Below are 14,294 nucleotides of genomic sequence, written 5' to 3'. Positions count from 1 at the left end.
TCTATGTGCCTTACTCTCTTCCTCCAAGGGTGGGGAACCTGGCCCTGAGTTCACAGGTTCCCCACCCCTGTTAGACTAAGGGTAGGGGGCCATGAGTTATGTATTGTTTTATCCCCACTACGCCCAGGACTTCAATGGTTATTGAATTGTTACAAAGCATTTTCTCCAGATTAGCAGTTAACTTTTTATCTTATTACTTTTTACTTATCTAGTGGCAAGGAAGTTTTTACATTAATTTGTATAAAACAGTAAAATTATGCATTAGCTTTCATGTCTTATTTCCTAAACAACTCCCTAATAATGGCATATGACAGTGGTTGAGACAATCAACTGACTTCAATGTGTAAAAAGTTCTAGAGATGTGGTTTCTGGGTAATTAATCATTTCATTAATCATGCCAGCAATAATTAATAAAGGGGGTCAGTGACACTTTCAAAAGTCAAAGACCCCTCATAGAACCCACTCAATGATTATATGCCCTTGGAAAAGTGGGTGTTCCTAAGAGTGGAAATCAACTCTGATTGCTTAACATTTAATGAGAAGAATGAATACTGTAAAGAGAGGTGGACTTATTCTAATGAGGGGCTGGGGGGATGTGACTGATCACTCAGTCTTATCTAAAGAGGCTTATCTATACCCATAACACCCCATCTAGGGTAATCTAGACAAAAGGGAGAAGAATCCACTTTTTCCCAGACCTGTCTGAGTAAAACACAATGGGCTGGAATCCATCAATTTACTTAAACTAAAATTTCTTTACTTTTTCAACAAATTTGAGTTTTCTCTCTCATTATTAGCTTTGCACTTCAAAGGCTGCCTGAATAACCCAGAGGGGTTGATTTCTGAATGAGGAAGTAGAAAAGGGGAAAAACCTTATTCCTAATTCAATAATTGGTTATTAACATAAGAGAGAAATAATCATTTCTCTCAGACTAGTGCAACTTTAGAAGGACCACATACATACCGCATAACAAACAACACACTTTGAACAAAATTCCAATTGGGTTTTTGAATGAAGGTTTAAACCATAATAATGGGGACCACTGAATTTCCAGTGTTGGGCAACCTTTGGGTACTGGCCATGTCACCTATGAGAACTGGCCGCAAATCATCGGGAATGTTTAGCCTGATGAAGAGAAAACTTAGACATGAGAAATTTCTACCAGTAGTTGAAAGTCTGTTACTTATTAGAAAGATTAGGTCACAAAGTATTAAAATAAATTGGTCTAAGTTGCAAAGAAGTAGATTTCAGTTGAGGACAAAGAAAACTCTTCAAATAAAAGTGTCCCAAAGTGGAATGGACGTTCTATGTAATGGGTTCTTTGTTAATGGATGTGGAGATTCTCCCACCTTTCCCAAAATCCCCTCAGAGCTAGTGCTTTCTGTCTGAGACTTCTTGCAATTTACAATGTTTATATCTTCCATGTACAGTGTTATCTCCTCTATTAGAATATAACCTCTTTGAAGGCAAAGGTGGTGTTTTTATATTTCTTTGTATTTCCAGCGATTAACTTAGTGCCTGTCATCTAGTAATAAATCTTTAATAAATGCCTGTTGACTTAACTAGATAGAACTAAAGGTCAGGCAGATTGTAGAAGGGAATTCTACTCAGGTAGGGGTTGTGGACAAGAGGACTTTTGACATTCCATTCAAATCTGCAATTCTGTGATTCTTTAATTCATTATAGGGATAGGGACTGGATTTCTTCCTTCATTGGCGGGGGTGAAGTCTCTTGGAAATGAATTCCTTGGCAAGGAAATTCTATCAATGTGGGTCAGCACCACCTCTGTAACTTATAGTCTTAAATAAGCTAATATCTAAGTCAGGATTAGGGAACCTGTAGCCTCAAGGCCACATGTGGCCCTCTAGGTCCTCAAGTGTGGCCCTTTGACTGAATCTAAACTTCACAGAACAAATCCCCTTAATAAAAGGATTTGTTATGTAAATCTTGGACTCAAAAGGCCACACCCAATGACCTAGAAGGCCACATGTGGTAGAGGATGGGGTTTGAGAGCTAGGAGAGAGTTTGGAGATTATCTACCCAGGGGCCATAAACTACTACGGCCCTATTTTTGGATGACACCAGCTAACAATATTTTTGTTTTGTTTTTTTTACATTTCTAATTTAAGTTTTGTTGTATTTATGAATGTAAAAACCATTCCTAGCTGGGGTCGTCCAAAACTAGAATGCTAAAAAAACAGGTACGGACAAGATTTGGCCTCCTGGTTGTAGTTTGCTGACCCCAAATCTATACCAATACCTTCTTATAGATGAGGAATTTGAGGCATGTTAATATCTTCACAATGGGAAGAAAGGAGAAGAAGCATAGGATCGAAGATAAGAATAAAACATATCAACTTTTAAACTTCTCAACTAAACATGAGAGCAGGACAAATATGAAGCAGGAGCAAGGACCTTGCCTGCTTTGCTCATTACATACCGCAGAATTTAACAAAAGCTACCCAAGAGCCAATTAAAAACTTCTTGGAAAGGATCTGACCTATGCTTACCCAGAGAGTACATAGCATGTGCTGGGCACACAGTAGGTGCTTAGGTAAAATGATCACTGTTGATTGAAGCATTTAAGTGGCATAAAATGTCAACAGTTGCCCTTAATGGAAAGACAACCCTGTAATTTCATTATTGCTTACTAGTTTGATTAATTTTTACTTAAAAGGCACTGACTTTGCTAAATAAAATCATTCTGAAATAACAGGGAACTAAGAGTTACTATGCCTATAAAGAGGCACCAATGGCAGAGGTGAAGACTCAAAATTGCTTTAGAAAGAGAAGTCCTCGGACACATTGCTCAGGAAAGGAATGACTTACAGATGGACGGGAGCTCGTACTCCACTTCCAGAATGACCCTTTCCCCAACATTCTTCAGCAGACTGATGATCTCATCATGGCGGAATTTGGTGAGGTTGATTCCATTCACGGCTTTGATATAGTCTCCCACATCTAACTGATCGCTTCTGCAAAATACAGATTTTGTCTTCGTCAGACGTCATTCTCTTCATTCAGAAGAGTGGCTTTATCTTCCCCCCCAACATTCTTTTCATTAGCAACACGTAAGCATTGATACCTGAGTTGGCAAAACCAAACAACCATAAAAACCCCTGTATGTGAAACAATGGACAGAGTTCCCAGGTTAATAATAACAACAATGATGCTGAACCTTTCTATAGTGCTTTAAGGCTTACAAAGTATATATATTAGCTCATCTCATCCTTGCTACAGCCCTAGATGGTAGGTGTTATTATCACTTGAATTTTCCAGATGAAGAAACCATGGCTGGGATATTAAGTGACTTGCCCAAGGTCACTTAACAAGTTAACAAGAGTCTGAGACAGGATTTGAACTTGGGTCTTCCTGACTCTGAAGTCCAACACTCTATTTACTATTGCCACCTACACAACTAGCCTATTTCCATGTTTATACATATTGCTTGGTCATCAGCTAGGGAAGCAATGGACAGAGTGCCAGGACTGAAATAAGGAAGACCTGATTTCAAATCTGGCCTCAGACGCTGACCAGCCATGTAATCCTGGGCAAGTCACTTAATCTCTGGTTGCCTCAGTTTCCTCCTCTGGAAAATGGGGATAATAATAGTACCTACTTCACTGAGCTGTTGAGAGCCTCAAATAAGATAATATTTGTAAAGTGCTTAGCAGCTGTGCCTGGACACAGTAGGTGCTCAATAAATGCTTATTCCCTCCTTTCCCCTTCACTGTTCCTCTGTGCCATAAACAATTATAAGCTGGCAACATTTACATTTTTAGCCAAACTCTACACATAAGTCAGAGGCCAATGAGACTAAAGCTAAGAATAAGAATTGAGTATCATCTAAGAAAGTCATAATAGTGTTTCATTCAAAATTGTGAATAATGAATTTGTTTACTATAGGCCAAGCGTAAGTCCTTCACCTTCCATAAACTATGAATTCCAACAGTCATTGTGATAGGAAATTAATAATAATATCTCATATTTCCTATAGATGTCTGTTTTTCATCAGCAAAGAGGAAAGAGAGTCATATAGTAAGAAATAGATCCTTTAATTTACAAAAAAAAGATGTTTTCCCATCTGTATAGGGATCATTAGAAACAATTAGTACCTTGGCCTTTCGAAAGCTTTGTAGCTAATAAGTATGTGAGGCTGTATTTGAACTCAGGTCTTCCTGATGTGAAGTCTAGCGCTCTATGCACTATGCACTTACTTATCGTCCCTGGCAACGCCTTTTGGAATTTAAAATCCAAAAGAAAAAACTTAGAATCCCCCTCCCCTCTTTTAAACTACAATCAACATGACTCTCTGGAAATTCAGGGTCACTAGAAGTATGCCTAGATCAAAGGAGGGAACATGGAGCTTGAAAAATTTCTTTTAGGTCTTGGATTTTTGTTTTCTACTAATCCTAGGATAGTTATTTTCGAGCTGTATATCTGTGTTTCTTTTTCATTCCTTTAAAAATTTTTAAAATTTCTTTTTAAACATCACATTTACATTTTTAAAGATGTCCCATTTAAATTGATATGATCCAAACCTACCTCCCCCCACAAAAAGGAAAGCGACATCACCCTCTACCTGCAGCCTATTTTTGGTGCAATGACTTATCTGGAGTCTTGCTAAAGAAATTTGTCAAAATTAGAAGTTAGGAGCAACTGGTTACTCTTGAAATAACTTTGGAAGACTTTGCTGGTCCTTCTAGCTTAGCCCAGGGGCACCTTGAGAGAGAGAGGAACAGGGGAGCTCCAGAGATATGCCCTGCTGTGTTTCTGCTCTGATGTTCTGCCTTGCAGATGGTGGTCGTCACTTATTTATTAGCGACCTTTTTGATGAGGTTTCCATTTCTGAAGCCAGCCCACCCACTGTAACTTTTTTTTAATGGGGGATAGGGGTAAGGCAGGATTCTAGCCATGATTACCTGGCAGCGATTCCACCTTGCCGAAGGTTGGATACCCTTGGTTTGCCGTCCTTGTCGATTCCACCTGACACTGTAAGCCCTAGGGTAGTGCCTTCTTTCTTCATTAATTCCACAACTGTGGAACCTTTGAATTCCTCTGTTAAAAGAAAATTATTTATTTTTATTAAATACAAGTAGGGCTACATATGCTTTGTGTGTGAGTGTATTCAGGGACAAACTCTCCCCAACTTCTCTCATCGCCCCTCCCACCCTACTACCAGATTATTTTACATTTTTATGAGGAAAAAGTATCTGTGGGCTCCTTCCTTACAATTCACAGTCTACATCATAAAAATCTGCATGAGAATAAATCTGAAGCAGATATTCCATTAAAAGTTATTAAAATGGGCACCAGTGGGGTAGTTCGCTCTGGGTTGCCAATAAATAGTCTGGCTTGGCTTATGCACGAAAGACAATTTTTTCTCTTTGTTCTTTGTCACTCTCGAGTGACCTTTTTATAGAACACTATATCTTAACAACAACAAATAAATTGGGAAGGAAGAATTGAATCATAACACTGTGGATGAATGGGGTTCTTTAGAGGACAAAATCCCACAAAGGCCTACTTTCAATGTGCCAGAGTTAGAAGGTTCTGAAGTAACCCTAGACATACTGGGGTATAGGAAAGGGGATGTGATCACCTCCAGAAGAAGGGGCCTCCTGCTTGAACCATGACATAAGCAAAGGCATGGCTTCAGCAGCCCTAAATAGACACAGTTCTCTACAGAGGCTAACATGACTGCGGATCAATATGATTACCATCAGCCTATCTCACATCTTGGCTCCTGACATTTATTTTCATTTCTTGAAGAATACAGGCAGAATTGGCTTTAAATCACAAAAGTGACTCAAATCATGGATGACAGAATGCCTCACAACATAACATATGAGATGGCCAGATTTGCTGCTGAATCCTTGGATAACTACTTTAGGTCTTCTGGTCACGGCTTTTGTAGACTCATAGGATACTAGACTTTGAAGCTGGAGGAACCTTAATGAGGTCTGTACGAGTATCAATTAAATGAACTGAGGATGTTTAGCCTGGAGAAGAGAAAACTTGGGAGGGGGGAGAGGGAGTGAGACACAGTAGTTGTCTTCAAATATTTAAAAGAAGGAATCCTGGGGAAATGTCAGAAGAAAAGGTATCTTAAGGGGAAAGCTTTTCCCTGACCACACCAAATAATTTAAGAGGCTCCTAAATCTAGAAAATTCAACACTGCTGGGAAGGAGAAAAGTGAAAGAACTTGTGCATGTAATTCTAATTGAAAAAGACACTGAAGACCAATTCATCAGCCTCTTTCTCCTGGTACTCCCACAGCATCCTTGGCCTCTCCCTAGCTTCCTTAGTCCTGGTGCTGCCCCAGAGTGACCCTTTATTTGCAGTCATTTTAGTAAACATCTTTCAGAATAAACCTCTTGGCAGTTTCCTAGATGGGTCCCTATTCCCAGGGTGGGTAGAGGTGCTGTTGTTCCTAATATATTTGCCTCCAATTTTCACCATTTCCCACAGCCTGTGTGCTAGACCAGGGCAGCCTAAGATCCTTGTAGCAAGGGAAATTTTAGGCATCCTACTTCTGGAGACACTCCCTAGGCCAAGTCCTAGATAGAAGCCTGCTCTCAAGACCAGTGGAAGCCTATGAATCAGACCAACCCCGAGATTCAATAAGTCAATCAAGTCACATCATAGCAGACACTTAACTAAGTGCCTACTATGTGCCATGCACTGGCGATACAAAGAAAGGCAAAGATGGCTCCTGCCCTCAAAAATCTTACAACTTAATCTAACATTAATCTAATCATAACAATATGTAAGCACCTATGTACAAACAAGATATGTGCAGGATAAACTGGATACAATCAACAAAGGCAAGGCACTAATATTAAGAGGGATTGGGAAAAACTCCTTGTAAAAGGGATTTTAGCTGTGATTAGAAAGAAGTCAGAAAGCAAGGACAAGAAAAGAGAAAAAGAAGGCAGGTGGAACAGCCTATTGAAATGTGCAGTGGGAAGATGAAGGGTCTTGTATGAGGAACAGCAAGGAAGTCAGTGTCACTGGATCATCAAGGGGAGAAAGGGGCAAGAAAACCGGAAAGGTAGGAGGGGCCAGGTTAGAAAGAGCTTTAAATGCCAAACAGAAGATTTTCTATTTGATTCTGGAGGTAAGGGAGAGCCACTGGAGTTTGCTGGAGGAGGGTGACATGTTCAGACTGACACTTTAGGAAGAACACTTTGGTGGCTCAGTAGTAACTCCACTGTCCAATCAGAATCTCCTTGCAACAGTGTTCTATGGGTCATCCACATTATCTGGTGGAAATAGTTAAAACAAAGCTGACAACAAAGTCTGGGCCAGGGGGAGAGTAGCAGGGACTATGGAAGGAAAAGAATTGGAGAGAATTTTTTTTTCAGCAAGGACACCACTGAAACATCAGAATAGTGATTAAGGCAGACAAAAGCTGGCTAAGGAGGATAAATGAACAAGGGTTCAAAGAAGGCACTTCAATATACATCACAGTAAAATAAATTGGGTCAAAATCCTCCGAGACTGGTGAAAATATTGCAACAAATTCCACAATGTCTCTTGAAACACAAGTTAAGCCCCTCACCCAAACCCCACCAGTACTATCATCAAGAATCTCCAGGATGGATCAGAAGGGCTAAGAAATAAGATGGAAATAAGCATAATATCAAAGAACTAACATGGAAATGAGAGTTCCAACCAAAGACTAAAGATTTTAAAACAAAAACAGAGATGCACTCCATAATAGTAGATTCTTGAAAGACTAAAAGGAATCTGGCTTTTCTTGATTGGCCATTCTTTGTCTCATGTCTTACCTAGCCTTAATCACTGACTGGATATGGCCTCAATCAAACTGAGACCTGAGAAAGACCTTAGCTTAAAAAGGTCAAGCTCTCCCACTGCATCTGGGGCTATCTCCAGTTGTCCTGATCTATATTTGGCCACTAAACCCAGATGTCTCCAGAGTTGAAACTGAGGCTGGCTGACTTTGCACAGCCTTGCCTCACTTACTAAATCCAATTTGCTTGTAAGTCAGGACATCACCTTCCTACTGTCATGGTCCTCTTTGAGAATGAAGGACAAACAATGAATATGGAATTGGAATGTGAAAATGAAACATTAAGGAAATGATGGCACAAGATTAACAGAAGGATTATAATTTTTTCCAGAAAAATTATGAAAAAGAAAATCTTAATATAGTACCTGAGGAAACCATGTAGAAAAATATCCATAAATATTAGAAGCACATGGAAGACTCAATAGAATCCACAGAACACTGATAATCACCATGTATTAAATATCTATTAGCATTGTGCTAGGCACTGGGGATACAAGTACAAAGAACAGCTTACATTCTAATGGGGGACATACAACAGATAATGTATAAAAATATACAGCACACATATAAAATGAATATATATACGTATATACACACAAAATGTATTTCATGTATGGGGGGAAGCTAGTACATGCAGACTGGAGATGGAGTGTCACGTTTGAGGGACAGAGAGAAGGCCAATTTGGCTAGTCTGTAATGTGTGGGATGGGGAGTAATTTCCATTGACACTGGAAAGAGAAAGTTGGGGTCAAGTTGTGTAAGTCATTAAGAACTAAACAAAGAAGTTTATATTTTATCCTAGAGACCACAGGGACTTTCTAGAGTTGGCAAGTACGGACACATGATTATATTGACCCATATGGAAAATTCCTTTGCCAGCACCGTGAAGGATGCATTAGAGTAGTGAGATATTTAAGGCAGGGACACAAAATAGGCTGCTGCAATAATCTAGGTGAGAAGTAATGAAGGCCTGAATTAAGGTCGCAACCATACAAGAGAAGGGGTTGGATGCAAGAAAAGTCATGAAGAGAGATGTGACAAGATTTGTAAATGAATGGATAGATAATGTAAGGATGAATGAGCAGATCTGGATAAAGCTGGGAGACTGTAAAGATGGCGGTGTCTTCCTCAAAAATAGGTTAGTATGGAAGAGAGGAAAATCCAGGAGGAAAAATAATGAGTTCCATTTTGGACACATTGGGTTTAAGGTGTCTTCTAGATATCCAATTTGAAATGTACAAGAGAAAATCAGTGATCCAGGAATGAAGCTCAGGGGTGAAACTAGGATGGCTGGATATATAAATCTGGGAGTCACTTGCACGACAATGAGAGCTAATGGGATAACTCATGGGATCTGATGGAAGTTATTTAAAGTATAGAGGAAAGGACCTAGGACAACATTTTAGGGAACACCCACAGCTAGGGGGTATGATGTGGATGATGAGCTAGCAAAGGGAACTAAGGCACAGTCAGAAAGTAGGAGATAGACCAGGAGAGAGTAGTGCCATAAAAATCCAGAAAGAAGAGAGTAGTCATGGTCAGAAGTGCCGAAAGTGGAGGAGAGGCCAAGAAGGATGAGAACTGATAAAGATCATTTGATTTGGCAATTAAGAAATGAGTCAAATTAAGAAATAAAGTCAAAAGGGGTTCATGATTTAGGAATAAAGGCTGATACTATAAGCAATTTGGGAAAGCAAGGAATAGTTTACCTATCAGATTTATGGAAAAGCAAAGAATTCATAACACAACAAGAAATAGAGAGCATTACAAAATGCAAAATGGATAATTTTGATTATGTTAAATAGAAATGTTTTTGTATAAAAAAAGCCAATGCAACAAAGATAGGAAGGAAGCAGAAAGTTGGGAGAAAATCTTTACAACTAGTGTCTCTAATAAAGGCCTCATCTCTAAAATATACAGGGAACTGAGCCAAATTTACAGGAATACAAGTCATTCCCCAACTGAGAAAAAGTCAAAGAATATAAACAGGCAGTTTTCAGAGGAAGAAATTAAAGATATCTACAGGCATATGAAAAAATGCTCTAACTCACTACTGATTAGAGAAATTCAATTCAAAACAATTCTTAGGTACCACATCTCTCCTGTCAGATCGGCTAAAATGACAAAACAGGAAAATGATAAATGCTGGAGAGGATATGGGAAAATTGGAACATTGTTACATTGCTGGTAGAGTTGTGAACTGATCCAGCCATTCTGGAGAGCAATTTGGAACTATGCCCAAAGGGCTACAAAAATTTTTATACCCTTTGATCCAGCAATACCACTTCTAGGGTTGTATCCCAAAGAGATCACACAAGTGGGAAAAGGACCCATATATACAAAAATATTTATAGCGGCTCTTTTTGTAGTAGCAAAGAATTGGAAATCAAGGGGATGCCCATCAATTGGGGAATGGCTGAACAAGTTGTGGTACATGAAAGTAATGGAATACTATTGTGGTATAAGAAATGGGGAAGATACAGACTTCAAAATAACCTGGAAAAACCTACACGATATAATGCTGAGTAAGCGGAGCAGAACCAAGAGAACATTATACACAGTCACAGATATATGGATTCTGTGATGACTAACCCTGATAGACTTTGCTCTTCTCAGCAATACAAGGTTCAAAGACAACTCCAAAGGACTCATGATGGAGAGAGCTATCTACATCCAGAGAAAGAACTACGGAGTCTGAATGCAGATTGAGGCACACTGTATGCTCTCCATTTTTTCCCCTTTGCTTTTTTTTTCCTCTTTTGTTTTTGTTCTTGGTTTTTTTTTTTTTGGTTTTGTTTCTATTTCTCATGATTCATTCCATTGGTCATAATTCTTCTTTACAACTTGACTATTGTGTAAATAGGTTCTATGCGAAGTTGTATGTAAAAGATATATCAGATTCCATGCTGTCTTGGGGAGGCGGGGGGAGGAAAATCTGGAACTCAAAATTATGTGGAACTGAGTGTTGTAAACTAAAAATAAAAAATCTTAATTATAATAAAAAAGAACATAAAAAACAAAAAAAGAAATGAGTGGTAACTTTAGAGAGAGTAGTTTCATGAATGGTAAGGTCAGAAGGCAGACATCAAAGGGTTAAAAAAGAGAAAGGATGGAGGATAGAGGGAGAGAGGAAAGTGAAGGCAACTAGTGTAGACAACTTTATTGAGGAATTTGGCTAAGAAAGGGAGAAGAGACAGGATGATAGCTGAAAGTTTTTTTAAGGCTGGGGGCATATTTGAAAGCAGGAGTGAAGGAACCAGTTGACTGGGAGAGTTAGAAGATTGTGTGTGTGTGTGTGTGGGGGGGGTGTTTCTAAGGATGCAATCTGCTGGAAAATATGGGAGGTGGAGGGACTAGGTCAAGTGCCCGCCTTGGCAACACCTTGCTGTCAGAGACTGGATGACAGAAACCCCAAGAAATATCTTACTTCACCAAGAAATATCATAGTCAAATGTGTAAAATCACAACACCGGTGAATAAATTTCACAGATGTGTCTGAATAAATGCATATGCATATATGCACACATACACATGTGTATACACACATACACATACATGCATGTATATACACATATACATGCACTGTATGCACACATATACATATCTTTAAATTCTAAGGAGAACCAATCAAAATAGCAAAAGATTACTCTGTGGCTACTATGAACAAAAAAAATAACCCAGAAGATATTAGAAAGAACAAAGGAGTTTAGTTCGTGCCCCCAAAATAATAATTAGGCTCTGCAAAGCAGGCCTAATCATCAAACAAAATAATTATATGTTGAGTAAAAAGGATGGATACCAATCATTCTTTCAAACAAACCCATGTGGAGCTGTGTATTGAACCAACCAAATCAACCTGACCAAACAGCAGGAAATGCTTAGAAACAGTAATAAAAGAGTATTTAATGAAATGTTTGTTTTCATGTGACTAGGGCTAGACAAGAACATGAACACAGGATGAGAGAGTCTTTTTAATGGTTGTTTTGTTTTGCTTTGTTTAAAAAAATCACTTTGAACACTGACAACAAGAAGACAGAGAGAATACCAATAGGATAAATAACGTAAGAAATGTGGGTAGGCTCCAGGAACACGGATACTTTAGAAGATGGCCACCACATCTGGAGATCCATTGCTTAAAGAAAGCAGAACAGGGTAGCTTAGCCCCTGGAACAGAAGGTTTTATTCCTTTCATACAGTCAATCCAACGACAAGGAGCAGCAGAGCACTGGAGTCCAAATCTTAATTATATCTGTGACAGTGGCCAACTTTACTGCTTTGGTCTTGGATTCTTTATTATTAAATGAGATAGTTTTTCTAGATGAAAGGTTCTTAACCTTTTCTGTGTCATAGAATAGTGTATGGATCCTTTCTCAGAATGATGCTTTTGAATAATGGAAAACAATGCTAAATTTCAGTTAGAGATTAGTGAAAATAAAAAATTTTATTTTTCCCATCCATATTCATGGACCCCCTGAAATATATTCACCTCTGGACTAGGTGATCTCTCTGGTCTTTTTTTACCTCTAAATTTATGGTGATTGAGATGAGATTTCATTCACCCTATTTTCAAATATGGTCAATGTCATTCACTCATAGCTAAAACCAGAAGTTAACTCTGAAAGAAAAGAGAAGTGTGCTGCTCTTAGGGTGATATGAAGCCCCAGGACTATTTGCAATGTATTTGTATGTAAGGATTGGAATATTTGGGTTCTAGTTCTGACTCTCTCACTAACTAGCTACTTTAATAATATACATTTAACCTCATAAAAGCTTCCAGATCATATAATGTTCATTGGTCTCTAATTAAAAAAAATCTGAGTCAGAGTTTATTGAATTCAATATGATGCGGTCAAAATGTTTCTAAGTGGGGAGTTGATTCCTGATGGAGGCTTTACCCCAAAAGAAATAGGCCATTCCTCAAAAGTAACAAAAAGGTTACCAAGGATTCAAGTATATGAATCTTGATTACATTCACCTTTGGGGAAAAGCCTCTATTGCATAAAACAATTGTCATGTGTATTAAAGACTGGTCTTATGTGTAGGTGTAATAAGTGACTGCCTATAACATTAACTCATGAACCAAGATCCAACAGGGGTATGCAAGGTAAATGTTTAACAATCAGCTCTCCAAAAAAGAAAAAAAAGTATGCCAGACACACTTTTACATTAAATTTTCATTATTAACATTTTTCCATCACTTTGTTAAGTCTAGACAATCAACCCCCCCCCCAAAATCAAACCCTGATTTGTACTGCTTGCAAGCTTTTGAAATATAAATGCCCCCATGGAAAATGTAACAATCAGAAGTCGATTTGAGCTAGCTCTAATACACCACTGGCCATAAAAGTCTGTTACTCTCCTGACTGTTTCCTCTACCCCTGCCCCCCCAAGCTCTGAAATTCCACAGATAGACTTAGCTTAGTTTGATCCCTATTAAAATGCAAATACCCTTTGGAGATATTACATTGAACTTCGTTGGAGTGATTTATAACTTAATGTGAATGAATATTAGAGTATTTCATCACAGCAATGTTTGCTTATAGGAAGAAGGAGGGCATACAGGCAATGCATGAAGAGGGAGGCCAAGTATAGAATAGCAGCCCTGCTTATACTGATTAACCAGCCTACCACTACTGATGGTAGCTCTTCAAAAGCACACAAAAGATGAAACCATCTAGGCAAAGAAGAAAAAAAAATCAGGATTTGAAATACTGTATGGTTTTATTAAAATGCACTGAATCACAGGAATGTTAGCTGTTAATAAGAATCTCAATTTCAAAAGGATTTACTAATTCGTGTATAGATATTTCCAAAGGCGGGGGAGGGGAGGAAATCTATGACTCAGGAGTTTCCTTTCTGCTAACCTGTGCTCCTGACTTGACTAATGAATCTTTTTATATGCACCTTGGGGCTTAATGTATGCATAATGGACGAATGGCAAAGAGAAATGAAGACGGATGCATTCATTTGCATGAGCTAACTTATTACATAGCTGGGCTTACTGAACAAAGACTACGGTAGAGCGCTGACACCCTAGGAAGTCGGAATGTACTGACAATTTCTTCCATGATTTAAATTGCAAATATCTCCCACCAAATTAAGCAGGACCTTGCAGGAGAGACTGCAGTATACGCACATTAATAACAAACACAGAACATTAAATGAACAACAAAACAGGGAATGGGGAGCTTCTGAATTTCAGGCTTTTCTTAATCAACCACATTTAATTATTGCAGGTCAGAAATATCAGGTTTGCAGTAGATCAATAGTAATAAGAGCTGACATTTATCTAAGGCTTTAAGGTTGGCATTGTACTTTGCCTACTTCATCTCATTTGATCCTTACAACAACTCTCTGAAAAGGTACTTTCCTCGTTCATATTATGAAGTAGTGATAATCAAAATTATTTGGCATTGGTTAAAAGGGAGAAAATCACATCAGTGAAATGGACTAGGAAGAATCAGAAACAAGTGAGCT

The 14,294-nt window shown here is 38.5% G+C and overlaps 1 protein-coding gene across 1 annotated transcript in view; it reads right to left on the bottom strand.

The window, feature by feature from the left end:
- The window catches only part of GRIP1 (glutamate receptor interacting protein 1), a 338,240-nt gene that overhangs the window by 209,266 nt on the left and 114,680 nt on the right, over positions 1 to 14,294 (bottom strand). Inside the window, exons 3-4 of the mRNA XM_036760738.1 lie at positions 4,924 to 5,059; positions 2,831 to 2,976 (exon numbers count right to left, since the gene is read on the bottom strand). Of these exons, the coding sequence (XP_036616633.1) occupies positions 2,831 to 2,976; positions 4,924 to 5,059 (282 nt within the window). The remainder of the gene's footprint in view (positions 1 to 2,830; positions 2,977 to 4,923; positions 5,060 to 14,294) is intronic.

This window comes from Trichosurus vulpecula, chromosome 5 (assembly GCF_011100635.1).
Source record: "Trichosurus vulpecula isolate mTriVul1 chromosome 5, mTriVul1.pri, whole genome shotgun sequence".
NCBI lineage: Eukaryota > Metazoa > Chordata > Mammalia > Diprotodontia > Phalangeridae > Trichosurus > Trichosurus vulpecula.
This window is presented reverse-complemented; position numbering and strand designations above follow the sequence as displayed.